Source organism: Phymastichus coffea, unplaced genomic scaffold, assembly GCF_024137745.1.
Source record: "Phymastichus coffea isolate CEN01 unplaced genomic scaffold, Cenicafe_Pcof_1.1 PCOF00108, whole genome shotgun sequence".
Taxonomy (NCBI): domain Eukaryota; kingdom Metazoa; phylum Arthropoda; class Insecta; order Hymenoptera; family Eulophidae; genus Phymastichus; species Phymastichus coffea.
The window spans coordinates 749,128-777,008 of NW_026706919.1; the positions used below are offsets into that span (position 1 = coordinate 749,128).

At 59.5% G+C, this 27,881-nt stretch overlaps 1 protein-coding gene across 4 annotated transcripts; it reads right to left on the reverse strand.

Annotated features, from left to right (window-relative positions):
* Nucleotides 1-214: 214 nt before the first annotated feature.
* On the reverse strand, nt 215-27,873 carry LOC131670293 (uncharacterized). Of its 4 annotated transcripts, none has more exons than XM_058945779.1 (18): nt 25,783-26,119; nt 15,838-16,079; nt 12,186-12,624; nt 11,829-12,115; nt 11,212-11,762; nt 10,748-11,130; nt 5,809-6,026; nt 4,709-5,735; nt 4,202-4,632; nt 3,764-4,083; nt 2,717-2,978; nt 2,430-2,651; nt 2,200-2,349; nt 2,007-2,114; nt 1,777-1,929; nt 1,560-1,676; nt 1,373-1,474; nt 215-1,288 (listed from the first exon to the last, which is right to left on the reverse strand). In XM_058945779.1, exons 2-18 carry the CDS (start codon nt 15,949-15,951, stop codon nt 1,160-1,162), a joined length of 5,013 nt encoding a protein of 1,670 aa, XP_058801762.1. In that variant the 5' UTR covers nt 15,952-16,079; nt 25,783-26,119; the 3' UTR covers nt 215-1,159. The 4 variants fall into 4 exon arrangements, with proteins under 4 accessions (XP_058801762.1, XP_058801761.1, XP_058801759.1 ...); XM_058945778.1 differs by having other exon boundaries at nt 1,560-1,694; XM_058945776.1 differs by lacking the exon at nt 25,783-26,119 and adding an exon at nt 27,815-27,873 and having other exon boundaries at nt 1,560-1,694; nt 10,748-11,762.
* Between the last annotated feature and the right edge of the window lie 8 nt (nt 27,874-27,881).

A 27,881-nucleotide genomic window follows, 5' to 3' on the forward strand; every position in this document is an offset into this window, starting at 1 on the left:
ACTAGCAGTATCTCATGTCAGTGAAGTTAGTTTAAGATCGAAGCAGCAAGATTTTACTATTAGTATACGATCTAAAATCTCATGGATCGGGGAAATAAATATGGAAATAATGTAAGATTTTCATTGTTTCTTTTTATTATTATTATACGTATTATTATTATTATTATTATTATTATCATTATTATTATTATTATTATTAAATAACATTGGTTTGTGCACATTAAAGTGCAAAGTTAAGTTTCGCTTTTTTATATATTAAATCGAGCCAAGAAGCTTGCATTTCAGTTCTTATATAGTATAAAATAATTACAAATTGGATTTGAGGCAATAAAAATAAAGCCATTGATATCCGTTATATGAATACATGTCGCATAATCTGAAGAAAAATTCTTTAATTTCGACTATTCAATTGACAAAAGCAGACGCAAGTACCGCAGTTATTCGACTACAGTCATACATAACATACACAATATACTCAAGCCATACAAAATATAAAGTCTCAGTAGGGTGGTTTTTATTTTATTATACACTCTCGCCGATATAATATATACAAATGGCTAGGACTATGGTACAATGTACATAATTGTCCGTGAATCGTCAATGAACACCCTACGCTTACACTTGAAGGCAAGTCTTGGGAAATGAGAGAGAGAGAGAGAGGAAAAAAAAAGTAGTTAAGTAAGAAAGAGGGATATGAGGAGAACAGTCGTTACACACTTGTAAATCCCAATATACCGGGTTGATATCACAGCTACTGATCGTGTCTCGAGAAAATAGAAAATTTATACAAGTACATGGTAGACGAAAGTCACAATTAAATAATTTGTCCGTCTGAAAGAGTCGGGGTATATTAGCTTGTATAAGAACGGGTAGGAGAAAGAGAAGGCGTGGAAGAGATAGCGAGAGGAAGAGAGTTATACGTAGAATAGAATAAAATGTCTAGGTTCGTAGTGCACTACGACTGATTGCCTAAAAGTACACCGTGTAAAGGCTTTGCCGAGTATTTCAATAGCATGTGTGCGCTAAACGCTTATAGGAATCACTCGCGAGCTTGCGACGGGCAAGCTCCTTCTCGTCCTCTTCCGACGTCGATATACAGTTACGTAGGAAACTCGCTGTTTCTGCGACGCACTATAAGAATAAGGCCGACAGCGACAATTCAGCTCCGCGCCACGCCGCAGATCATGATGTTGGGCAGGGCGCCGCGGCGCCGTCGCCAGGCGCCGAGAGACTGCGCGTGGGCCTGCAGGGTACGACACCACCTCTTCGTCCTGGCGCCATCCTCAGCCTGCCCGAAATCGATCGAAAGCACGTTGAGCTCGCGTCGACTCGGCTGTCTTTTCTCCTCGTTTTCATTTCGCGTTTTACTTACCTTGAAAATAAAAGTCTCCTTCGAAGATAACTCCTGTATTTCGAAGTAGTCCTCGAGGTCCGTCTCACAGCAAACGATACACTTGTCAAGGTAAAGTGGTTCCTGCGCAAACGTAAGACAACGGGTGCGCGTTTAAATGGAGGTTTTACGGAGGACGCTCGGCGCCGATCGAAAGGAGTCGACTCACTCTTAATAGCGAGTAGCGTCCCAATTTCTCCTTGACAAGCAGAAGAGTGGCGTCCTTGACGGCAATTTGCCTCGGGAACAGAGAGTCGTCCGAGAACTGGAGGAGCTCGCTGCTCGGCTGCTGCAGGCCGTTCGGCTGCTCGGGCGAGAAAGGTGTCGGGAATGAGTTATAGTGAATCGAGGAGGGTCGGTCGGGAGACGCAACGTCGTCCGAGTACCTTGCCGTTGGTGACCAGCATCGCCGTGACGGGAGCGAGCTTCACGGTCCTGCCACGTCGCCAATTGTTGTCCGTCGGCTGGGCCACCAGCAGTCGACCCTCCAGCACGAACCTGGAGTCCTCGTGCGGCCATTCCAGCACCTCCACAGCCATCTGCAAGCAGCACGTTGTCGCGCGATTAATCGCCGCCCGGGGGCGCGCCTCGAGGCAGCGAGCGGGCAGGGGCGCACCTTTCGCAGTTTGATGTTGACCATGTCCTGCTCGCCGGCCGACCGCCTGCCGTTCTGGATGATCGAGATGCGCCGCCAGAGCTTCGTCGACGTTATATCTTTGGCCTCCTGCGAAAGCACAGAGGAGAGTTTAGCGGGACAGCGAAAGGGGGTAGCGCCGGCCGGCGGCAATTGCGATTTTATGCGCACGCACGGCGTTCATGTGCTCCAGGTGCAGCTCGATGTTGCTCTGGGCCTGCTTCAGTCGCTTCTTGAGCTCCTGCATGTCCGGCTTGCCCGAGGGCGTGGCCTTCTGGAGACGCGCCAGGAGGAGCGGGTACTTGGTGACCCGCTGCACCGGCACCTGCGAGCAAGTCGAGCGAGACACGACGGGTAGATCGTCGGGAGGCCCGTTTAGGCCGGGGGCCGCGAGCGCGCCATTACCATGAGGAAGGAGTTGAGGTTCATGCGGCGCAGCACGGTGTTCTCCATCTGCGAGACCTTCAGGAAGATCCGCAGCAGCTCCTTCTCCTTCTCGAGGTTCTGCAGCAGCAGGCTGGCGCCGCCCTGCCTCGTGCAGTAGCTCTCGAAGGCGTGCAGCATCCTCTCGGACTCGAGGAAGATCTTGCCGAGATCCACGCTGACCAGGTCCTCGTCGCCCTCGGCCTGCGCGCGCGAGAGCATCGCTGCTGGTGGTGAGTCACGCCGATACACGGAAAGCGGGCACCCACCTGAGCCTCGTTCACGGCCTCCTTCAGCTTGTCGGCGAGGATCTGGTTGTGCTCGAGCAGCTCCTCCACGTTCAGGAAGATCGCCGACAGCTGCTCGGGGGTCAGCAGCCCGGCGCGCAGCATGGGCCGGTGGAACTCCTCGAGGATGATCTGCAGGTCTCTGCCGTACTTCTGCTCCGTCTCCACGATTTCCGTGACGATCTCCTTGCGCTCCGCTCGCTTCTTGCCGCACTTGCGGCACACCGCGGGCGAGCGCTGCAGGCTGCAACCGCACCGCCGGGCTCTTGGTTACCGCGCCGCGAAAGCGCCGCCGCGCGACCGAGGCCCGCGGGTGGGGGGGGGGGGGGGGCTTCCGGACCGACGGCGGCAAAAATCCGAATTGGCCGACTCGCGAGGCCGATAACAGCTTTCGCTCGCGCTCTACGTGCATACGTGTACGTGGGTACGTAACGCGCGAGCGCGCGTTTGATAGCGGGTGAAAGTTGCCGGCGCGGGCACTCGTCGGCTGCATCGCGGCCGATCTCGAATCGGATCGAGCGCACTGGGACGAGGCGCGTGGCGCGTGGCGCGATGAGCCCGCGAGTGTCGCCGCCGATTTCGTCGGGCGATGGCAATTTTCCCGATTAGAGCCTTCAGCGCGGCAGAGAGAACGAGCCGACGCCCGCGCGGCGGTTCGGCGATCTCACACGCTCGCAAACGAGTTCTCCGAGTGGGGGAGCAGCGTGGAAGAGTCGTGGCGTCTCGTAAACCGAGGCGCATTAAAGTTTGATGGCTCGTAGCGCGGCAATTTCACTCCGACTCTCTCGCCGCGGGCCTCGTGCTCCTGCCTCGCGATTCACTTTTTTATCGATCCGATCGCCACGCGATCATTACGTTTACGCTCGAGATAGAAACTAGTTCGCGGACTGAAAAGCTAGGCGCGAGAGCCACGGCGCTCGGCAAGACCCTGTGACCGTCGATGCAGCGGGCCGCGCGGCGATAACTCGGCTAAGTGGACTTTCGAAGGCGCGCTGGAAGAAGCGGATCGGCGCCGAGTCAATGAATCACCTGTCGATGACGAGCGGCTCGAGGCGCTGCTCGCAGTCCTCGCAGTGCTTGACGTCGGGCTTGCTGATTTGCGCGGCTGCCGCCGCCGCCACCGCCGCCGCTGCCGCCGCCGCCGCCGTCACCGCCGTCGTTGCCGCCACCACCGTAGCTGCGGGCGGCGCCACGACGGCGCCGCCTTTGCCGCTGCCGCTGCCGAAGTTGCCGTTGCAGTGGCTAGAGTTGCGCCAACGTCGAGCTACGCCGCCACCGCGGCCGCTGCTCGCCTGGCTGCTCTCCGAGCCGACTCCGCTATCCGTGCGCTCGATGTCCACTGCACGCGTCTGCCAATCGATCGACGTCGACTTATTATTCGAGAGCAAGGGTCGCGAACGAGCCGACGGCGATCGGGAAAGTGGGACACCACGTCGGCCGCGAGACGGAAACAGTGGGGCTAACGACCTTGAGCGCTTCCGGCGAGTTGGTCAGGATGATGTTGCACTCCTCGCTGCTGTCCGACACGTTGGAGATCTGCGAGCTCTTGGAGCTCAAATCTCCCAAGCTCGTTTCCTTCTGCTCGTAAAGCGCCTCCAGGTCTCGCTCGGGATCTTCCTCTTCCTCCTCGTCCTCCTCCTCCTCGTCGTCGTCGTCGTCCTCCTCCTCCTCCTCCTCTTCCTCCTGTTCCTCGTCCACGTCCTCCTCGTGGTCGAGCGACACGTTGCCGACGCGCGTGCGTTTCTCCGAGTCCATGATGAAGTTGAGCAGTTTCTCCGACATGGCCGAGCTCGAGGTCTTGTTGAACGAGTCGTCGGGGCTCTTGGACAGGTAGGAGCAGTCCAGGTACTGGCCGGAGCTGGCGCCCAGTGGCTTGTAATACGCGCCGCAGCCGAGATCTGCAATGGGAGAAAGGCAAGCGCGAACAGTTTCACATAGCCTCCTCGTCGATGCTCGGCTCCGCCGTCGACGTACCTCCGAAGCTGTCCTTGTACTCGTCGCCGAAGAAGACCCTGTTCTTGAGAAAGTCGTCCGAGGGCGGCGGACTCAGCGGCAGAGGCGGCGGCTCGTCGGGTATCTCCTCGTAGATCGGCTCCTTGATCACCTCGTAGGCATTCTCTTCGAGGAACATGCCGGAGGACGGCGGCCTGAAGTAGCCGCACTCGGGCTCCAGGCGCGAGGCCGAGCTCTTCAACAAGCTCTGCTTCAGGATTTTCAGAATGGCCTCGCCGCTGCTCTCGTCCAGAACTTCGCCGTTCTCCCGCGCCTTGCGCAGCGAGTCTTCCAGGAGCTTCGATATGATCTCCTCCTTGGAGGCCTGCGAGGAGGCTCGCGCGTCGAGTATTTGCTTCCAGCGGGGCGAGTTGTCCGGCGACTCCTCGGCCTCCTTGAACTTGAGCCTCGGCTTTATCTCGATGGGCTTGCTCGCGCTCGCCACCTGCACGCGACGCTGCGAACCGAACACAGAGTCGCCAATCGGACGCGCTGCTGCGGCGCCGCAACGCCTCGCCTGCTCCGGCCGGTCGCCGCTAATGACTATGTTCGACTTGTAGTTGTCGAGGATCACGAGCGTCCTCTTCTGCTCGCTGGAGGTCCGCGCGCTCGCTGGGCTCTCGGCTGCGCTGCCCGTCACGGAGATGACCGTCGGATTGCACGGGCTGTCCTGGCCACCGACGCTGATCGTCACCTTGTTGCCCGAGTCCTGCTCGCCGTTGATGGTGATCGAAGTGGCCCGCGACGAGCCGCTGGTCGCGCTCGGCGTCGAGCCCACCTGCAGGCGGTGCACCATGAGGGAGGCCGGCGCCGATCGCGGGCTCACGGTGATTTTGCAGACGTTCGAGGCGCCGCTCGGCGACCAGCTGCTCGGTCGGGCAGCTCGAGCGAGCGCTGGCGCCCCCTCGGACTCGGCCGGTGCCGGCTTCGCCTCCTGCGCCGCGTCTGCACCCCCGGTTTCGCCAGCTTCCGGCTCCGGCGCGCTCGGCTCTTCGATGCTGGACTCGCGCTGAAACACGTTCCTCGTCAGTCGCGCTCCGGCCCGACTTGGCCGACTTGCTGGTCGGCGACGCCGAGCTCACCACCTCCACGGCCAGTCGCCTCCTGGCCTCCTCGGGCCTGCCGTCGGCCGTCGTCTTGGCGGCGTCCTCGTCCCTGGCTCTGCGGCAGAGGCTCAGCCTCATGGTGTCCACGAAGCTGACGTCCGTGGCCGAGATCTCCGGCCGGGCGTTCGACCTCTCGCTCTGGCTTCGGCTCAGGCTCGCGCTGGGCTTGCCGCCGCCAACCGCCGCCGCTGGAGCTGCGAAAAGCGCCCGAGGCTCGATTACCGACCTGCCGACGGCGCTCGCCGAGAAGAAAGTCATCGGGCCGACCGAGTATGCGCCGAGTGAAAGGGATCGGCATGCATACGTGCATAGCGCGCCCGCCGCTCGACAACTAATGTCCCGCCGTCGATCGCGCCGTCGATCGCGCCGTCGATCGCGCGTCGATAAATAATTCAGGAAGCGGAGCGCCGCCCGCGCGCGGCGGCTGCGCCCCTTGCCGTCGACTCGCGCGGACGTGCCCGCCTAATTGTTTTCCTCGGGCAGCCGGGTGAAAGCTCCCACGCGCCAACCCGCGAATTTCGGAATAGGCGCAGTGATATCGCCTTTTTTCTCGATTGATTCGCGACTTTCACTGCAGTTCGCAAAGGCCTCGCTCGCCGAGGCGAACGGTCAGGATTGCGCCTGCCTTCGCGGCGAACGACGTGCCGACGGACTTGGCGCGGATTTCGGTTGGGAGCGCGAATGGGAGCGTTGCGATTGCCGGCCCGAGACGGTTCGTCGTTAAAACAATCCGAATCGAGACTTGGAAGCTGCGCGCTTTGAACGACCTTAATTTCGACGGCCAGTTTTAATCGAGTGAAATCGAGCGAGAGAGGGCGGGAGGGGGAGGGGGAGGGGGAGACGCGGAAGGCTTTCTCCGGCGATCCCGTACAACGAGCGGTGCGCGACACATTGCGATGAAATAACCGCCTCGGCCAATCGAACCTGTGCAGGTGAGATGCGCGTGCGCGATCGACGACAATGTCTGCGCTGAATCTACTCGAAGGAACGTCTCAAGTTGGCGATCGTTAATGATTTATAACGGTGAGCGAGCACTCTGCGGAAGATTACCTTCCCTCGAGCCGCGGCAAAACAATTCAATTTTCCAAGTGTCTCAGGCGTGGGTCTCCGACAAGAAAACCTTCGGTCTCATCCCGGGGAATGGAGAAAAAAAAAACCGGAGCAGAGATTAGAAACGGTTTAATTGGAATTTGGCCAGAGAGAGAGAGAGAGAGAGAGAGAGAGAGAGAGAGAGAGAAGACTCGTTGCAGCGGTCGGCGATACCGTTTTTCTTCGATGACACTGACTCGCGGCTCGAATCGACGAGCGAGAAGATCGCGTCGCTTCCCATGAAGCGCGCAGCGTGAAATTAGCCGCGGGAATAGGGTGGACTCAACTTATCTCGACTTTTTGCTCGCTCTCTCTCTCTCGGACGTTTTCATTTATCGTTGCCCGATTTCCTGCGACTCGCACGGTTGTATCGGTCAAGTTTCACGGGCTGCGAATGCAAATCTCCCCCCAGACCGATTTTTGCAGACGCGGAATACGAAACGACAGAGAAAATGAAGGCGTCGATTAGATCTTGACGCGAGCCGTTGATTTACATTTGGCAGCGCTCGCGTCGCTCGACGCTCGATTCTCTCCTTTTCTTCTTTTGCCGGCGAGTCGCGCATGCAAATAGAGCCGTATCGAACGTAAACGCCGACGCTAATGAACGCGGCGATCGGGCGGGAGAAAAATTGCCGAACGGCAGCTCGGCTACGCCATGCGGGTTACGAGGCCATCGCCCCGAGCGCACCTAGTCAGCGCGCGAGCGAGATGAGAAACGCAAAAATATGTGACGAATGGCCAAGGTCTGTAATCGCGCTTATATACGCGTATCGCCACGGATCGCGGACCGCGGCTCTCCAAAGTTTCTGGGTCATTGCTGTGCGCGCTCGTTGCCTTCGTTTTCGAGGCACCGATGCAGAAGCGTATCTCGCCGCCTCGCGTGAAAATCGCTCGCGGCGCAGCGCTTCCGCGGATTTTCGCGAGCGTCAATCGCGCTTGATTTTTCTGCGGATCCACCAAACGCCAGGGTGCTACTTTAACACTGCAACGTGAACCTTTCGACGGACTCGAAAGAAGAGCAGCGCCGGCTCCGAATGGTATCGTGATTTTTGGAAAAAAGGAACAAAGGCTAATTCGACGCGTAAACGCAGAAACGCCGTAGCGAAATTTCAGTCGTGGAAAACCGGCGTGCATCTCGTGGAAGAGACGATGCGCACGCGAGAGCGAGGCAGCCAAAAGGAAGAAGTCGCGCGCACGTACAGCGAGAGCGGCCGCACTCCGGTTTCCTCGGATGGTAAATCGGTCAATGCTTCGCGGCTCTGCCGCTGCGGTTTCCCTTCCGGCGAGCGCGTCTCGGATTTTCTGGCGGCCGTGTCTACGTGTACGCGATATACTCGGCGCAGCGATGCAGCGTCCTAAGCTCGACACGCTCGACCGTGTTATTCGCAGCGTCTTCGAAGGGGTCGTATCGCGCGGCAAGCATCTTTCTGCGATCGCGTGTACTTTCTACCAATGATGCCCCCACCCATCCTTGCATCCTCTCTCCGCGGCGATGCGCCATGTAAATCATCGCACTTTTACGTTTCTTTTCTTTTTCTCCCCGCGATCCACGTGAAAAGGCAAAGGTTTCACTTTTAAACGTCGATTCTCCCACTAATGGCTGCTGTATACAGATATCTCGGATTGATTTGAGTTACGAAAGCCCGGCGATAAATTGATTTATGCATAGATTTTTGCGAACCGGTTTCCCATACTGTAAATCCTCCACTGAAATTGCATAAGGCATGCGCTCGGTGAAAAAATCTGAATTAGCACTCTCTCGGAAGATATATCCAATTGGCTTGGATGGGTGCTAGATGCTTCAATTTACATGAAAATGTCTCGTCCTTGGAGATATCCAGAACGGATCTCGAAGCGGGGAAGGGCAACTGGTCTCGCGTGGGAAACGTAAGAGTGCAATGGTGCAGCGATCGGAAAGCAATGAACACGCGGAAGAAAGACGACGAGCGCATTGGAAATTCAGCGGGGACTGGAGCAGCGACTAGCACCTGATACGACGCAGTCTTGACCTTGCTGCGGTCTCTCGAGCTCTGGCCCAAATACTGCATAATCTGGGCGCCGCAGCGGCGCAACTTTCTCGAGGAGCACTCCGGCGAATAACAGTTAAACTCCGAGCGGCGCGAGCGCGAGTGACTTGGCGCAACATCGAAGAGCAGTGAAAAACCGCGCGAGCGATAAGAATCGCAAACAATAACGCCGGCCCATAATCGCTAACTGTATCGTTTGCGAGAGACCGAACTCCCATGGCGTCATACATTTTCATATGGGAATCGGCGTCGGCGAAAGGCCGGGAAGAACAAGAGGAAAAAAGCGAGCGCGAGCGTAGGACGAGAGGAAGAGAGAGAGAGAGAGAGAGAGAGAGACAAAGCGTCAGCGCGGCTGCGCAACTTTGCGCAATCGCGGCTCACCGTAAGTCATTTACGTGCATTCCAGAAATTCCCGAGCACCGGACTTTCAAATCGCTCTCGCGCGCACTACTACTAGTGCTACTGCCTACCCCGCATTATAAGAAGAGAGAAAAACAGCTCGCGAGAAAAAAGCGAGCGTGTGTAATGTGTTCGCCGTGCGAGCTTTTTTCTTTCCTTTTTTTCTCTTCGCCGCCACGCGCGGCAACAATGGGCGCGGAGGATAGGGAAATCGCGCCGGTGCAGGCATCGCCCTGTCGACGACGGAGCACGCCGAGCCAAATCGCGGTGTCTCGGGAGCAGCCACGGAAAGCGCTGTTCTCCGAGCGTCTCCGCAAGGCTCGCGCGAGGTTTCCACGCGCCGCTCGAATCGATGGCCGTCGTCGCGACTGGCAATAGCAGCAGGCCGCTTTCGGAGCGCCGTGGCGAGTGATTTACGACCGCGGCAGCCGATGCAAATAAAGCGCGAGCTAACCGTACGGTCGGACGTCTGTCCTGCTGCAACGCTGCGCGAGCCAAGTTGAACTTTGCGCTGAATCGCCACGCGGGACAACTGGATCGCGCGATCGGCGCGACGCGACGCTCGCTGCACCCACGCACCTTCGCCTAGCACTATTAACTCGACGCGCCGCGCAAGAGCGCGAGGAGGAGAGCGAGATTTATGCCCGGAGCAGACGCGGCCGCGCGCGCGCCTTGCCGTGCGAGCCGGGGTAAGAGGCAGCTCGCGCTGCTTGTTTTTCGCGAGCCAGCGAGAGTCGACGGCGTATCGGGCCGAGCGGATCTCGTTGGCTTCTTCTCAAGCTCGTTGACCCTGACCCCCTGCAACCCGCAACTACGTGCGCGCCGCGCGAGCGCACCGACTTCCGCCGAGCTCCGATTGTTTATCGCAGCCGCGGGAAAGTTGGCAGTCGATCCCCGATTGATATTAGCTTAATGCGACGCGTCTCTTTTGCCTCTCTCCGCTATAAAAGCTCCTGACAGCGCCGCGAGTGAACGGCGCCGATGCCTCGTCTCTTTAACTTTCCAATTTTTCAGCTTTCGAACGCGCTAAGACGCCAGTCGGTTGTGCAGGAGCCTCGAGAGACCGGCTGCGAGAGCGCAGTCCAGCCGCGCGCCGCTAATCGGAGGCTGGGCGAAGCGCGTTGCGCAACGCAGGCGCGCGCTCGCGGCTAAACTCGTCCGTAATCGCGAGCCAAGGTCGCTCGCCCGCGACGAGTGCCCGGCGCCGTTTCTATCTTTGGTAGCGAAAATCAATTTCCAGATCGCCCTCGCGCGCTGAGTCACGAAGCCGCTGCCGTTGCTGCCGGCTGCACCGTTAAATAAAGGGTGCGCGCAGTGGTTTACCTTGGAGCGGCTCGCCAAAGTTGAAAGACCTTGATAACGGTGCGGGCGCTCGCGAGTTGGCGTAGCTCCATTCTTACCTGCGCGCTCGTCGTCGACGCTCGCCTCGGCCGCCGCAGTTCGCTCCTCGTCCTCGCATTGCCGCTGCTGCTGATGCTGTTGTCGGTTGTGAGCCTGATGCTGGTGGTGCAGCTGTTGCTTCTTGGACGGCACGAACTTGTCGATCTTGATCTTGTCGATCGGCGGCACGCTCTTGACCCTCGGCACGATCTTAGCCTCGGGGGGTCGCTGCGTCGGCGCCGGCGGCGGCGGGGGAGGCTGCTGCCTCGGACTCCTGATGTTGGGGATCGTGATGAACCGGAGCTGCTGCTGCTGCTGGGGCGCCTCCTCGGGCACGATCGGCGCCTCGCCCACGACCGACGGCGAGTCGCTCTCGGTGGACTTGCACGTCTTTCTCGGCGGGCTGCGGGCCGACGAACCGGGCGTGAGTAGAGCGCGCCCGTGCGGCGTTCGCTCGACGGCGCGGCGGACGGAGAGGGCGTACCTGAGGCACAGGTCGGCCGGCTTCTCGGGCGCCAGGATCACGTTGTCCACGTTGAAGAGCACGCTCTTCCGCTTGGCCGCCTCGGCGAACGCAGCCGCCCGGTCTGCTCGCTTGAGGATGCTCCTCGGCGCGGCCCTGGGCTCCTTGGGCCGCCTGGGCGGCCTCTTGGGCGAGATCTTCGGGATGGGTATCCTGGTCAGGGCGCACGGCGGCTGCGGCCCGGCCGGCTGCCCGTCCTCCTCGTCGCTGACCTCGCGCGGCTCGTGGCACACGCGCACGCGCTGGCCGCCGATCGCGGCCACCGAGCTGCGGCAGTGGGCCGCGGAGCGGTCGATCGACTTGACCTTGGACGGGTCGAACGACTGCAGCAGCTCGCGCTCCAGCGCGTTGTCCGACAGCTCGTCGCTCAGCTCGTCCTCGCTGCGCGCCGGCTGGCGGTCCTTCAGCAGCAGGTACGGGTTGACGTCGCACTCGAGGATGCTCTTGCGCGAGTCGCCGGCGCCGCCCGGCTCCTCCCCGGCCGGCCAGCCGCGCGCCTGCTGCGGCTCCGCCTGCGACAGGCCGCCCGCTCGCGTCAGTCGGTCGGCTGGGGCGGCGCGCCGCGGCCGGGCACTCACCGCCTGCTCGCCGCAGTCGTCGAGGGGCCGGCCGCCCGGGCCGCCCGGGCCGTCCGGCGCCGCGCCGGGCGGCGCGCGCTCGGCGAACCACTCGGTCCGGGACACGGGCTCGACGGCGGCCACCTTCCTGGCGGGGCTGCGCCTGCTGGCCGCGCTCTGGCTGCGCGCGTCCCGCTGGCCGCTCTGCCGGAGGGGCGAGGTGCTGCGAGCGCGCGAGCGCGGCTCCGCGAGGCGGCTGCGGCGCATCAGGTCGTAGGGGTCGTCGGCGCCGCTCGGCCGCAGCATGCCTGGCGCGAGCACAGCGTGAGAGTGGAGCGGGTCCGCGCGGACGGCCGCGCGATCGCGGGGGGCACCCACCTGCCAAGCTGGGCCGCGGTCTGACGTTGCAGGTGGGCACCCGGCAGGTGCCGCCGCCCACGGCCAGGCCGGCGAGCCGGTAGCCGCCGCACTTGCGGCAGTCGCTGCCCAGGTCTCGCGCGCTGCCGTGCAGGAACTCGGGGCAGGAGCAGACCAGCAGCACGGAGGGGACGGCGGCGGCGGCGGCGGCGGCGGCCGCGGCCATGGCGGGCCGCGTTGAGGAGCCGCGCACCGTGCCGTACAGCCAGGGCTCGCCGTAGACCATCTGCTGGGCGAGCACGCTGCCGCCGCTGACCGTGCCCCAGCCCAGCTGGTGCTGCTGGCGCTGCGGCTGGCGGCTCTGCGCGGGCGGGCCCACATCGTGCTGGCGGGACGAGCCGCGCGACAGCCCCAGGCGCACGCTCCACGACTTCTTGGCCTTGCTCAGCGTCTCGTAGCCCTGCGGGCGCAGCAGAAGTCGACCTCGTTAGCCTTGTCGGCTCGCGCGATCGCTGCACTCGCTGCACTCGCTGCACTCGCTGCACTCGCTGCCGGTTGAGACCGTCGCGATCGCTGCGCGTCATGCAGAAGTAACGACGATGACCCGACGAGGCGGCACGTTCCCTCTCGCTCTCGGAAAAGCTCTCTAGTGTGCGAGCAGCCTCGTTGAACGGATGGAAGCTCTCTCTTTCTCTCTCTGAAATTGGCAGCGCGCGAGAAAACGCGTAGATCGACGCGGTGCTCCGGCGAATCAATGGTGGGGCTCGGGCGAACGCGATAAACGCGAGCGCCAAATCGTCGGAGAGTGGTGCTTCGAGCCACTCGCGGGCCGCCGCGCGGCAATTTCGCGCCGGCTCGCGTGATTAATCGACATTCTCTGGCCACGTTCCCTCGTCGCCGTGGTCGCCGTGGTCGCCGTGGTCGCCGTGGTCGCCGCGGCCGCGTATGGTCCGCGCGCTCGGCTCGTTAACACTCGACGATACGAATGGCCTCCCGCGAAAAATCCCCCGACGATTTCTCTCTCCCGACGCTTTTTTTGCCGGCGTTCGAAAGGCGAACCGACGACCGAGCCCTCGACTCGCGAGTTTCGGTAGTTGCGCCGCCCTCCAAGCCCGCGATGCTCGTCCGCGCACGCGGTCGTATGCGACGCGAAAAAAGCGGAAATTCGCTCCGATTAATGGCGAGCGCGGCGACCCACGCGCGCTCCGGCTCGCCTTTGTTCTGCCCTTTTCGCGGCGGAGGAAAGATCTTGCGCAGCGCCGCGTTTATCATTTTTCGACTTAATTGGCGCGAGAGCCGATCGACGTTAATGCATCGCTCCTCTGCATTTGCATTCGGTCAGCCCACATTTCAAACTCCGATTCCCTCGAGAGGAGCTGCGGTTTCTCCTCGCAACTCGGCGCGATCTGGACGCGCGTATATATATACATAGAAAGCGACGGTAGTTTGCGCGCGATTTTACCGAAATTGGCAAATTCGCTCGTCCGCGCCGAGTGCGCTGCCTACGTAGCGCTCGGAATACATCGGCATCGGCATAGCTGACACGCATTCGAAAGGAGGGAACCGAGTGGCACCTTTATTCGTGGTCGAGCCGTTAGCGAGATTAAAATGCAAGACAACTTGTCAACAATGTTGCTGTGCTCGGTAGATCGACGATCAGCTGGTAGGCCACCTCGTCGACGATCAGCTTTCGGATGAGACGCGAAAAACGGTGTCGATCTAGTTGCCGCGCCGTCGAACGCTCGTGATGGAATTTTCACAGTTTCGAGATCGACGGAGCGAGCGGCGGGGCAACGCGCGACACACTCGCGAGCACAGCCGAACCCGACGCGCCTACGTGGACGAACACGCCAGAGGTGGCCGAAAACGTCCGCGCGCGGGTTACGCGCAGACGGAGGCGGACACGACCTATCGGTTGCCGACTAGCGAGCGCGAAAGATGCGCGCGGCATCCGGATGAGGCGGATGCAGGTGCGCAAGGCAGAAGCTCGGGCATCGCGCAGCGGCCGCGCGAAATGGGTCGCGCAGCTGCACTTTCGCGCGCTCGCGCGTCCATCCGTTCGCTCGGCCGTCGCGTCGTCGCGGCTGGCCGAACGAGAGGAAAGCGTCATGCGCGCGCAGCTCCCCGGCTCTCCGTAACGTAACGCTAATTGCGTCGCGTCGCGATTTTCCAGACGCGGGCTCGCCTCGCGGCAGGCCGACTGGAGGGCTGTAGCGAGGAGGCGAGCGCAGTTCCCGATTTTTGTTTTGCCGCGAGATCCTCCTTTCTAATCTAATCTCGCGGTAGATCGATGTATCGCGGCCGTGCTCGCGCCGCGAGGCAGGTGCTCAAGGGGCGTGGCAGCCCGGCGAAATCCAACTATCCCATACGTAACAAAAGCTTTCCCGACCCACAGCCATAGAGAGAGAGAGAACGAAAAGCCGGAACCTGCCGGAAAAATAGGGATAGCGCCGACGCCTCCGGCCACTTCCGCGCTAGATACGCGTATAATTCGACCCCCCTTGCTTCCGCCGTCGACAGCTTCTCCGATGTTTGCCCACCTACGAACGTCTAATTACCCTAGTGTCTTTATTTTTCACATATACCAAACAAGTGCTCGACATTAATCTTTTTTGCTTACGAGGTATGATTCTTCCCGAAAGTCGACGAAGAACGCGAGCTATCGTCGCGATTGGGAGCTCGATAATAATGGCAATTGACGTCATGTAGAGAGTCAGTTGAAAACAGTTGAAAGTAGTATTCAGTTGGCGATATATTTTTCAAGGGAAAATAAGGACGAGCAAGCGGACGGAGCTCCATCCACGAAATGGAATACTTCCGGTCTGCGTGGCGATGAGCGCCCGTGCCGGAAACAATGAGACTCGACGTCGAGTTTTTTTTCCATCTGGCAACGTTTACTTAGCAGCGGTTTTAGCTGTATACGTAAATGTGTAATTGCGCCGATCGTCTCGGTAAAACAATAAACGAAAAGTTCAGGCGAATCGTCGGTAAGACTCGCGCGTCTCCCTGCCGTTCTCTGCTCGAGATCCGCAGCAGCTGCACTCTGCCGAGGTGCGCGCCCGCGGGGCCGGTAAGTCTAAGGCTTGCGCATACCGACTAAACGAACACGCGAAGCGACAGCTTTCGGCGGATAAAGGTGCGTCCAGCGTGGGACCGCGCCGGTGCGCCGCGTCACTTCCGCGCTGCAACGAGTAACGCGACCTTTAGCTGTACCGCCACGGCACGCCGCGGACCCCCGCGAGCGCGCGAACAATGACGACTCTCAAGATCATAACGCGCGAGCGCGCCGCAATCGCGCAGCTGATTCTTCGGCGTGCCTGGGACATACATTGTCGATTCCGCGGAAACGGTATACTCGGCTGCGCAGCCAGCTCTCGAGCCGATATCAATTGGCCGCGACCCGGCGTTCTCGCGTCGAGCGCTGGGAACGCCATGCGCTTGCGCGTCGATACGCGAACAGGCATGCCGCCCTTGCAACGCCATAAGCTGCACGGGGAAAGCTCGGCGGTGCGGCACCGAGTGATCCAGCTGGCAAGTGCCGCGGCCATTCGAATTACGCCACGCAATTACAGACCGAGCTCGGCCTCGCGCGCCCGCGGACGGCTTCCTTCCCCGCGCCGGGCTCTCGCGACGGTGCCGACGCGGCGGCGCTCCGAGACAGGATTGGACTGACCTTGGAGGGCGCGGACGAGTCGAGGCCCTGCTGCAGATGATAGCGCTTGGGCCCAAGCATGTTAGCTGCTAGGCTACCCGGCGGCCCTAAGGCCACCACGCTCGTCATTGTCATGTCCACCCTCTTGGCAGCTCTCCTCGCGAGCCTCCTCCTCCTCCTCCGAGCGGCCGAGCCTCAGCGCTGACAGGTTCGCTCTCCTACCAACGCTCGTCCCAACGCCGGACATCCTCGCTCCTCGTTTTCTGCAACAGCCCAAGAAGCCGGTCGGTTGGTGCTCGGAGCAGTCGTCGCGCGGCGTAACTCTGCGGACAGCTCCGTCTCGGTGGAGCGGCGGGTGCCGAGAAGGTGCACCTACTCCCGCTCCGAGCGGCAGATTGCACAGCCTCGTGGGCGTCCGCGCCGCGCTCGGCTGCGAATCACGGATTTGGCCTCTCTCGTCGGCGCGGCTGTAGCGGCTGCAGCGGCTTGGCGCAATCGCAGCGATCGGCGCCAGCGCCGCCGCGCGCTCGACCGGCCCTCGCGTCGCGGACGGCGGCGCCGGTGACGCAACGCTCGGCGCGCGACGCTGCCAGCGATCCTCGATCTTGCCGGCGTCGTTAATTGATCGCGCGGCGGGCGCGCGCTGCACCGATACGCGCCCAGCCGTTCGGCAGAATGGAGAAACGGTAAACGGACCTTCGCTCGCCAGCTGCAGAGCTCGCTCGCTTCCGCTGGATTGTCCGATCATCGTTTCTCGCCAGATCTCGCTCCAAGCCAGTTTCTCTCTCTCTCTCTCTCTCTCTCTCTCTCTCTCTCTCTCTCTGCCTCCCGCGATCCACGTAGCCGTAATTGTGTGCGTGCTTTCGAGATCGATGGCGGCGGTGGCCCGACGCTCTGACCCGATAACGGTTTTCGCCAACGGTTCATCGGCTGGATTACACGATCGACTACTTGTCCTCGCTCGCTTTTTCTTCTGTCGACGCTTGCTTCGTAGACCCAACCAGACCGCTTTGTCTCCCTCTCTCTCTCTCGTCTCCTCTCCGTCCTTTGATTACTATGCGTCCTGCGTTGAACGGCGACTCTCCGCGTGGACGCGAAAACTCTCTATTTGCCGAACATTCTGCATCCGACGATTTTTTTGCCTTTTTTAGGGGGAGGGGGCGACCTTGCGCGCCACAGCTTTTTATGCGCATCGATGACAAAATGAGAAAACGTTATTTTTACGCACGACCGTCTTTTTTCTTCATCTGTTCTTTTGGGAAGTGTACGGAAAGTTCCACGACAACGGGGTAAGCGCTGCAACTCAGTGACTTGCCCAGCTGTCGCGTCACGAAGAGAGCAGCTGCTCTCGTGTCTCTTGCATTTGCTTTTGGGATCGACGTCCGAATGGCAGCACTGCCCAGTTGCAACCGCGTCGCATTCCGCGTAATTGCATCGCAAGTTCTGGTAATTTTTGACTCACCGGTGCGGGCGGACCCGCACCCGTGAGTGCACCGACGAGTCGTCATACGCGCGGGCGAGTACTAAAGCTGCGCTGAAGAGAGAGAGAGAGAGAGAGCGCGCAGGCTGCTGAACTTGCTCTCGAAAGAGAAGAGGAAACGAAGCCGCCGAGGGCGAGGAGTCGCCGATAGCTCGAAGAAGCGTGCTTCTGCGGTCTTCTCTCGCGCCGCTTCCTTTGTGCCTCCCTACGAACTAACACTTTTATTACGCGAAGAGAGGAGGGACGCGACGATACGGCGAGTGGATTCGGCGTGCGACCGAAAAGTCGGACGGTCGCGAGCGAAGCGGGGAGCCGCGGGCATTGCATGCCGCGGCTGTTCTCTCGGAAAGTGCAAGCCGAGAAATTCCCAGCGCTGCGGAATCGGGGTGAGGAGCGCCGCGCGCGGTCAAAACGAGGTCGCGCCGACGCGACTGCCTGCTTTCGCGCACCTTTCCCCGCGAGCGCCAAGTGCGCTTCTCATCCGATAACCCCGCGGCGCGCGCCTCCACTTCTGCTCGTTGGCGCTGCATTTTCGCACAACCAATTAGCTCCACTGGTCTTGCCATTCTCCCTTTCTTCGTCGTCTCCCGTGGCGCGGCTCGGCGATATCACGGCGCGTTAAACATTCATAAACGACGCGCCGTAATGTCGACGACTCGAGACACGCTCGCTCGATTGCGCAACGAGAGAGCCGCGGGACTTTGAATCTTGAGATTACGCCTGTCTTGCGAAAGACTTTCTTTCGACGCGATTTTTCGCGCAGCTCCGCCGATCCGTCGCTGCGAACGCGCGTTCGCTTTGGGTCGGCGAGCGCCGCGGAGCACGATGGACGAGACGCGGTCTCGAGCCCGTCTTGCCGTCGGCGAGCGCGGTAATTTATTGTCGCGCGAGAACCCGGCGGCGCAGGCGTGGCAAGAGCGACTCCGCGCGCTTCCTCGCGAGCGCGGCGCGTCTAAATCGCAGTTGCGCGGGCGTCGGCTCTTACGGGCCACGGCTGTGCCATTCGTTCGCTGTGATTTGCGCGCGCAAGACGAGCGGCAACGGGGACAGGGGGGGACAGGGGGGAGCATCGGTACTAATCAAAACGCCGTGTCGCCGGCTTTCCCCTTGGCGTGCGGCTGTCGTGGCGATCCCATGAGAAGCAGCGATTCGCGTATTTACAATCGAAAGCGCGTCGTCGCGTGCGGCGCGGCAAAATCTGAATAATATGAGAACGCGGCCGTGCGGTCTTATAGCCGAAGAGACAATCGTGAAAGTATATGGCGCGGATACACTTGCTCCCTTCGATTGTCTGCGGCGCCGGGTTGTGCCGCGGTGCCGCCGAGGCGTGCACGGCTCGTAGAAAGTAAAGCGCGCGGGTGGGAGAATTTCTTTCGCTTTTAATCGGTGCGCGCGACTCTCTTCCCTCGTCGAAAGTCGCTCGGCGCTCCACCACCGCGACAACCGATTCGTCCGGCTGCGGCTCACCGCGGCGCACGCGGCGCACGCGGCGCACGCGGAGATGCCCGCGGAGTTGCGCAACGCCGGGGATCGCGGCGACGAATCCACGGCACGTCAGCGCGAGCGAAGCGCGTGTGACCGACATGACAATCGGCGCCGTTAACGGACAAAAAGAAAGGGATCCGCGCGCGCGCGACAAGGCGGCCCCCTCCTCCTCCGCGCGCCCGCGAGAAGGATGCGCCGTGAAAATCAGATGAGCCGCGCGGGCTTCTCGTGCCTTTACGGGACTCGTGTCATTACAGGCCTACCTGTCGGGAATCCGTGTCAGTTATTCCGCGGTAGGTGAAACTTCGGAGGCGCACGGATCCGCTGCGAGCGCGAGTTTCTAACGCGGCGAGTATCGCTGCGGCGTTTCGCGGGCGGCGGGCGGCGATGAGCGATCCGACGGCACGGCGAAACGAGTCCGTGGGCCGGGCCGCGTGAGTCATAATCGGTGCGCAGCCACGGAGGAGGAGGAGGACGCCGACAGCAGGGAGCATTGCAGCTCGCGCCCGAAGCATTAATCAAGGCTGATTGAAAAGTTTCGTTACGGCCTCCCGAAGTGGCCATTAGCCGCTCTCCCTCGTCATCGCAACGCGAAAAGCCCCGTAATCGTAAAAGCCTATGAATCCATAATGCAACATTCGCGATGGCTCATCGACTTGCCGCCGCCGCCGCCGCCGCCGCCGCCGCCGCCGCCGCCGCCGCCGCTTCCGTGTCGAAAGTGAAGTTGGGAAATTGTAGCAATTACGCCGGCAATAAGTCGCCGCCGCCGAGCTAATTGCACAACGCGCCGGTTGCCCCGTGGAAAATCGACGCTCTCTACGATGATCGAATATCCATATCCGTCACGCGCGAAGCTCGTCGGCGTTGCGCAGCCCGCGGGAGACAAGCGAGAGCGAACAATGACGCTTTTCGCATCTTAGAAACGAGTGTACATCCAGCGGGGCCTCGGCTTCGATTCAGCCATTAATCGAGGCTGCGAGAGCGCCGGTGAGCGAGAGAGAACAATGATAAAGCAGCTCGCGAGGATAACCGCCCCCTTCGCGCGAGCCCAAAGTAATGCAACCGAACAATGGAGCGAAAGGCGCCCGCCGCGCCGATCGCACGGAGCTCGCCGAGGAATAGAAAGAGAAAGGAGAAGATCGTCCGCGACGCGCCCGGCCCGGGAAGGGACGTATTGCGTTTCGCCGTCTCGCTGTGGTGCGCTGTGGTGCGCGGCGGACGTGTCGGACGTGTCGGACGTGTCGGACGTATCGGACGTATCGGCGAGCCGCGAATGGCTGCGCCGCTGGGTGTCGCTCGCGTCCGATTTCCCACGTTACGTGCGCGCGCGGGGACGCGATCGACGACATCGAACGGAAGCCAACGACACGCTCGTTTCGGGTGATATCGGCCGAGCATCGAGCTCCATCGAGCATCGGCTCCAGCCGAGGCTATTCGACTATCCGCCACGGTGAGGTAACCATCCATACTCGGAGTCGTGATTCGGTACTTTATCGCGAGCAGACCGATTGTTTAGAGTGCTTCTAATCGGCTCAACTACCGATTGATTAGCTGTGCGTTCGAGCCTCGGTTATTTCACTTGGTTCGTCGTACAGCGCTCTTCGAATGGAAGCTGCGCTCCGTCGGTGCCGTCGGTGCCGTCGGTGCCGAGGTAATACGGATGAACAAAACGACTTTTCGCGTTTCGTTGACAGAGTCGTTAACCTCTTTAGAAAGTCTCATTGCGTAAGAGGCAGAATGAACGCATCGACACAAATCAACGAAACATCTTACAAAGTCGGGCACGGGGCATATGATACCGAATGGACATGGTAGGACCAGTCGACTGTGTGCATTTCTTCTCACCACAGCGCTTTCGGGCTCGTTCATTTTCATTCCGTTTGATGTCGTTAACGAAAGGTCCAAAGTTGCAAAGGTCTTTCGTTCTTATATTGCCTCGCACCGATCGAGCACAGCTTCAACCGAGATGAAACTATACGGCAGTCGAACAATATCCCATCTCGGTTCCCTGCGAAGCAATCGACTGACGCGACAACGCTGCTCTCCCGCTGAACGTTTCTTTCGGAGCTTCGTTCGTTAATGACCGGAGACGACTTGCATCCAGTCACTCGTGCATTCGAAACGCTAGAGATAAAAGTGGTCGCGCTTTTCACGCGTCTCTTTCGAAAAGCGCCGCGCGCCTAACGCGTTCGTGCGAAGAGCCTCTCGCGCGCTACGAGGGTCCGCTTTCCCGGGCTAGATGTTAATTATTGGCGCTCTTCGCGTTGCGGCGATGCTGCTCCTGCACGTTCAAATCGATATTTTACGAACACGACTCTTAATATAAAACGTGAAGTGGCAGTCGAGACAAGTTTACACATGCCGAGCTGGAGCCTCGTTAGAGCGAGCGAGGAAAGTTGCAGGGGAAAATGAGTCGAAACGCCGCGTTGCGGCTGCGAGGTAGTTGCGCAGTTGATTAATTAGTCGCGAGGGACACTCCAGGTTCGCGTAGCCGCCACGTTAATTGGCCTATCGATTACGATTCGGAAAGACGAACGACCACGCGAGCGTTGATCCATTTGGTACTGGACGTTCGCGGTCGAGTGGGAATAGGATGCACCTCTGTCGAGCGATCGCCGGCAGCTTGGATTCGACGACCTCGCGTGGCCGGTCGGAGTGGGTTAATCGAACGGCCGCGACTGGAATTCGTGCGTTTGCTCTCCTATTGACACACTTTCGGCCGGCTCTCCAGCGGCTCACTCTTACGCGAACGTACACGTGCGACAGAGAGAGAGAGAGAGAGAGAGAGAGAGAGAGAGAGAGAGAGAGAGAGAGAGAGAGACGAGAGCGGCAGCGACTCGCGCTCGCGATGGATCGATTCCGCCGCGGCGACGGCGCGTCTTCCATCGACCTCCAGTCTCGGCGTGGCCGCGGACCCCTTACGTAAAGGTCCGCTCGCGAGCAAAGCCGGCGCTCTCGGCGACTTTCTCTCGCTCGACTGCTGCAGCGCCGACGCCGCCGCTTCGGGCAGGTGTTCGGTTCGCCGTGCCGAGTACAAGCCGCGTGCACTGCAGTCGAGCGCGGGGAAAAGCCGCTGACCTGGAAACGACAGCTGCGACCGGACTTTTCCTCGGCGCTTGGTTTTTTCTCGTTCGCGCCTCCGGTGTGTCCGCGCTTGGTACTCGCTCGCGCGCCGCGTAACCGTTACCGCCGGTCGCCAGGAATGCGCCGTGTAATAGTTTTCGCGATGGCTTTCGTGTCACGGGCGCGCGTTAATGAACTCCGGCGACAGCGCGCCTCGCTTCCGCTGGGCGTTTCCTCCCTCGCCTGTGCCGAGCGCCACGTGCTCCTTCCTTAGGCTGCATTCGTCGTCGACGTCGTCAACGCAGCGCGGAAAACGCGTCAATTTGGCTTACGCGAGCCCCTATCCGACGCTCGACCTATGGACGCCCACGCGTGCGAGTGCAGCGTTGATGCGTCGTTGAGAAACGGAGAGGCCACGGGTGTCTGGTCGAACGAACGACTTCGTTTGCCGTCAGCGGCGCCGATCTGGCGCCGATATCGCGCCGATCGGCGATGCCGGCCGAGGCGCGGACTGCCGGTTTCTTTACTTTGAGAGAGTCCGGCTTCCCGTCGATCGCATCGACTCGCGGCGCGCATCCTCGCGTTGCGTAGCGAGAACGGATCGAAAGAATGCAAATCGAATGCACGCTTGCTTTGCGCGCGTACATCCGGTTACGAAAATCGGTTTGAACGAGCCGTTTTCGAAATCGGCCGGACATCTTGCGCTCGGCTCGCCGCGAAGATCCCGCTAACAATCGCAGCTCGATAACCTCGATCGGGACGGAAGCACGCGCGCGCGATTGGGACGCGTCGTGTGCGCAAGCGAGCGCAGGTTCATCCCTCGCGCATCACGGCACGCCGGCACTCGAGAGGCGGAACGAGGGAGCGAGGTAACGCGGCCAGCCGCCTACGATGTAGGTAAACGGCTTTCCTCGGCCGCCGCTCACGAAAGTGCTGCTGCAGCCTCTCGCCCGTAAATCGGCTGCGCTGTCTCGCGTGAACGTCCCTCTCCGCTCGGCACGGTACGCCACGAACGCTTGCTTTCGACGATACGCCTCCCGTTCCATTATGCGACCGCACGCACAGCCACGCGTCATCGAGCGAGGGAGCGAGAGAGAGAGAGAGAGAGAGAGAGTCGCTCGTCGAACGCCAATTAGGCGCCTCGCGATCATCGTTAAACGCGCTCCGTTTTGCGCCTATCTAGCGCTGCTTCGCGCCACTCGTCCAAGGCAGCTGGAGCGCGACGACGATCGGTCGTCCGTCGAGCCGTCGAGGTGTAAGCTCGCACGAAGGCGATGCCGCGTTTGCAATCGACACCGTGGTGACAACGACAAGTGGCTAGCGCTCTCGTCGTCATTGACAAGTGGTAACGCGACACTTGCAGACGCATCGCGCTTCTCTGCGGACGTCTCTCGCGACCGGCTGCGAAAACTAATGACGTCATCCTCCTGCACATTAGCGACCATGCAAATGTCCCGTAACGTTGGCAAACAGAGAGAGAGAGAGAGAGAGAGAGAGAGAGAGAGAGAGAGAGAGCGATCGGCTTGCAGACGCAAGGCGGCGCGCACAAGTGGGTCACACACACGCGCGCGCCCAGATGGGCTCCACACGCCCTTCTCTTTCTCTCGCCGACGGCGGAGCTGACCAACAGGGTGCCACAAAGTAAACTGCAAGGTTATCCGAGCGAAGGTTTCTACTCGCCGCGAGGAGTCACGCAGCTAATACTAATTGGCCAATGACCGTTCGCTCGGGTTTTTCCATATTTCACGGCTGGCGGGCGAACGACACTGCACACTGCCGCAAAAGTGTGCCTGCTATTTGCATGAATATGGATGAGCGCGGAACCTCGATTCCGAATCGATCGTCGATATAAACCACACCGCGCTGCTACGGCTGTTTGCGCGAGCACGAGCGTCGAATAGACACGTCACTTTCTCCGTGCAGTCGCGAGTTCTTTGTGTCCGACGCGCGAGTTCCGCTCTGGAAGGACGTGTCGTACAGACCCTTCACCGGTTCGATCATCGCCCGCCGATCGACTTTTTTTTCTCTCGATGCTGCTACACACTTAATAAATGCTCGCTCGTTGCTGGCGCCTACCGCCTTTCGCCTAACATTTCGAGGCATGTTTTTTCGCTTTCGATTATCCGTTGTTTGTTTTCATTTTTTCCCCTCCCTCTCCGACTGGTTTCGATTCGGCGACGATAGCCCGGATCCGACCGAGCCTGACCGAGCGTACGTCGGTGCTTTTTCTACGCGCTCGGCAAGGGACTTGTACTCGCGTCGTCCACTGTCGCCCGACGCGACAATGGCTACTACTCGTGCTCTCTCGACATTACAGTGCACCGGATATCCGTCGCAACTTTCGTTAGATCCGACAATTGCCGATTTCTCAGCGAGCTCACGGCCGATCGAGGCAGGCGATCCTAACGGCGGCGTCGATATTTTTATCGAAAGTGAACGCGTGCAGTCACCCGCGGCGCTCCGGATTCGGGAAGCTGCCGTTGCTCGCTCAACGGGGCCGGGGCGGACGATCGACGCCCGATACGGGCCATCCATCCGCGCGTTCCGTTCCAATAAGTGGAGAGCCACCCGTCGAATCGAATCGCGGCCCAGTTCGCGTGCAGCTGTCCGCGCTCGAACGCGTCCAGAGCGACCGAGCCGCGCGCGGCGCGCGGCGCGCGGCGCGAAAACGAGAGTAGAGTTCGACGAGCGAACGCACGGCTCTTTTGAGCGAGCCTCGGCGTAAATTGTGCATTGGGAGGCGATCATGAGTTACGGCGTGCGAAACCGAAACGAAAAGAAAAAAAGGAAGAAAAGGAGAAAAAGGGAACGGACGTTCCCTCGCTCGGCGATCGTTATTAAGTCCGTTTCGCCACGATTCTGGCTGCTCTCGCGTGACTGGCGCTCTCACGCGTCCGTATGGCCGCTCGTAACGGAGCTCGAAAAGTCTCGTTTCGATAATCGCGCTGCTCGGTGCACGGACGCAGACCAAGAGTGAAACGCCTCGCCCCCGGTCGCCTTTCCGCCGAGCCCGAGCGGGCAACTCGTCGTCGGCGCGCGCCCGACGCGTCGGCATTCGTCGCTCCGCTTTAACAGATCTCCAGGAAAAAGAGAACAATAAACGACCGGTGGATTCTGGGCCAGCGCGCGTCGAGCTCCCGTTACAACGAGCGCGACGCCTCGCTTCTTTCCGTGTTCCTTTCTCGGCGGCTGCGGCGGCTGCGGCGGCTGTGGCGGCTGTGGCGACGGCGCTCGCTCGGTTATCCAAAATCGCACGGCCGCGCGCGTCGCGTGCACTCGATTGCCGCTGCGTGCGCGCTCGCGCTGCCGTCGCTCGTGGATCTCGAATTTGCGCAAGGCGAATTAAAACGCGGCGGCGGCAACCCGATGATGCCCGCGCCACACATCTCTCGGCGCTGACGCAACGAAGCTAGAGAAAGCCACCTCCGCAAGAGCCGCGTTGCATAAAGCCGTGCGTCTTGCGCAAAGGATGCAGAGGCCAAGGGACCTCGGCGCTCGCGCAGCAGCTGGCTTCTCCGTGACCTTACGATGCAGGGGCGTCGAGCCGAGAGAGCTCGGGCGCAAGCTCGTGGGCGGACGGGTGGCCCTTGGCGGTCTCGAAGCGAGCGCCCGGCATAATTAGCCTGGCTGGTTTCGAGCCCGACCGTTATAGCCGCGGCGCGCGCTCGCGTAACGAGGCTCTCGTTACAAATCCCGGGAGATGACCCGGCGCTCGCCTCAAAAGTTGTTCTCACGCGCGCCGCCGAGCACTCGATCATGCACAGTTAACGCTTTATCTCTCTCTCTCTCTCTCTCTCTCTCTCTCTCTCTCTCTCTCTGTGTCTCGAGCCTAACGTTTCTTTGCTTAACGAGGCAGCGTCTGCAGTTCTGCGCACCGGACGATCGGACTCGAAATGTCCGCGGGCAACCTACAAACGGACAATTGGCTCGAAGCTTACCAAGCTCGGATCGGTGGCGGCTCGCTCGTCAATCCATCCGCGATCCCTCTCTCCCTCTCTTCCTCTCCCTCTATCTCTTTCTCTCTGGCGTACGGTTATCCTCTGGGCACGGCAATCACAACGAGAGGGAGGAGGACCAACTGGCCGGCACTCCCGGAGAATCGAGGCCGCGAGTACAACAACTCTCACACAGATATATCGCACACTGGCTGCGAGGCCGGGATTCTTTCACTTGCACTCGCGACAACACCAAGTTTCGTCAGCACTCTGGCGTCGGTCGGGGCGCACGAGAAAAACGCGACACAGAGGCGTGCGGACGGCAGCGGCTCGGATTGGGTCGGGCGCCGCCGAGCGAGTGAGAGGCCCGTGGCTGCGTGCAGCACGGCTGTGCGATGTGAACCAGTGACGTCACGAGCGCCGCGGAGAAGGGGCAGAGAGACCGACCAGCTCGCTCGCCTCCTCCGGCTCGCAGACAGCGAGCGGAGCCTCTCTTTTCTGCTGCTTTTACACCGACGAGCATCCCTGCATTTCGCTCTCGAGACCCGCTGAAATTTCCGGTGAAACTCCAGCGAGCGAAAACTCGGCCGTCGTACTATCCGACGTACGCGCGTAACGATGCGTTCATCCCATTGGAGATCCCATCCGTCGAAAAAAATAGAGCGGCGAGGCTCGCGGTCTCTCTCTGTCGTCGAAGCATGGAAAAGATTTACGCCACGCAAAAAACAGCTGATCCTCGACAATCCAGCTTATTTTACGAAGATCATCGGCAAATTCATTATTTTTAAATTAGATAATTAGCTCGAGGATGGTAAATTATTGCTCTCGGTATGACAATCGGACTTCCATAAGAATCATAGCATTGAAACGCGTCTGCCTAAAAGTACCGATGACATTAGACGAGGAATTGACAACGAAATGGCCACCATTCTTTTGAAGCTTGACTTTCGCAAGGCATTCGACTCGGTAACTCATGCCGTACTATTCAAAGCGATGAGAGAGCTAAGCCGCTCGAACGATTTCATTAATTGGTTCTGTTCTTACTTAACTGGAAGATCTCAATCTGTTATCGATTTGCGTGGTCACTGTACGGAATTGCCCAAGGCTTAAATCCTGCCCCAGTTGCTTTTATTATGCTTGTAAACAGCGTTGTAAACTGTCTGTTTCATTGCAAGAACACTGGTGCTCTATTTGCTCACGACTTCCAAATTAATATTCAGTGCAAAAAGAATGATCTTCCCACTGATATTCAGTTGTTAAAAGAGGACGCAAATAGAGTCGTTCAATGGTAAGTCAAGAAATCACACATTTTATGTTACTCTTTAAATATAAGATTAGATGGTAGCGATTGTCTTTTGTTACAATCAAAACCTTCAACTTGTTGATACGAAGCAACTTCCTTCGATTCCTTTAAGTGCTCACCAAATACACTTTATTAAGAAGCTTCAAGTTATTATGAATGATAACCTTAGTTGGAATACTCATATATCTCTAAAATAATATTGCGATCTGTACCCCGCTTGGACTATTGTTGTTTAGTCTACCGTGATCTTCCACTTTCCTTAAACAAGAAATTGGAAATATTGCAAAACCAGGAGGTAAGATCCATTTTGAAATGATACGGAGGGCGGCGGCTATTTCCCTGTCACCAGAAGGCGCCAATATTTCATGGCAGTAATGACTTATAAAGTCGTCCTTTAAACCAATACATTTGCGATAGGTTTGAGAGATCTGGTTACTGGTTTCTAGCCCAGTGAGACATTTTCGTCGAGGCTCGATCCCTGAACCTTGACGAAAATAAATGTAGTATGCAATTGAAATCTCCGCCTCGCGCGCGGCCCGCGGTAATTGGGATCGAGCGGCATGCAAAATCGTGAGAACCTATTCCCTATCTCTCGTTCTCTCCGCCTGCCAGTCAGCAAACTCGCCCGTGGGGCTATAACGGAATAGAACCGATTGGAATTGTATACGGGCGACATTATACGCGCCCGACCATCTTACTTCCTATGGGCGAACGCTCGGCTCGCGCGAGTACCTGCGAATATCGTATAACAGCCTCGCGGACGGTCGTTGCCATTGTCCCACCAGCGGCCGCGGTGCGC

Bases quoted from the DNA above. Each gene is read 5' to 3' on its own strand.
- LOC131670293 (XM_058945776.1), bottom strand. From the start codon at position 15,951: ATGACAATGACGAGCGTGGTGGCCTTAGGGCCGCCGGGTAGCCTAGCA. The intron at 1,475-1,559 runs GTGAGTCGACTC...ACGTTTGCGCAG, and splicing joins GACGCTACTCGCTATTAAGA to GAACCACTTTACCTTGACAA. The intron at 1,289-1,372 runs GTAAGTAAAACG...GATTTCGGGCAG, and splicing joins AGGAGACTTTTATTTTCAAG to GCTGAGGATGGCGCCAGGAC.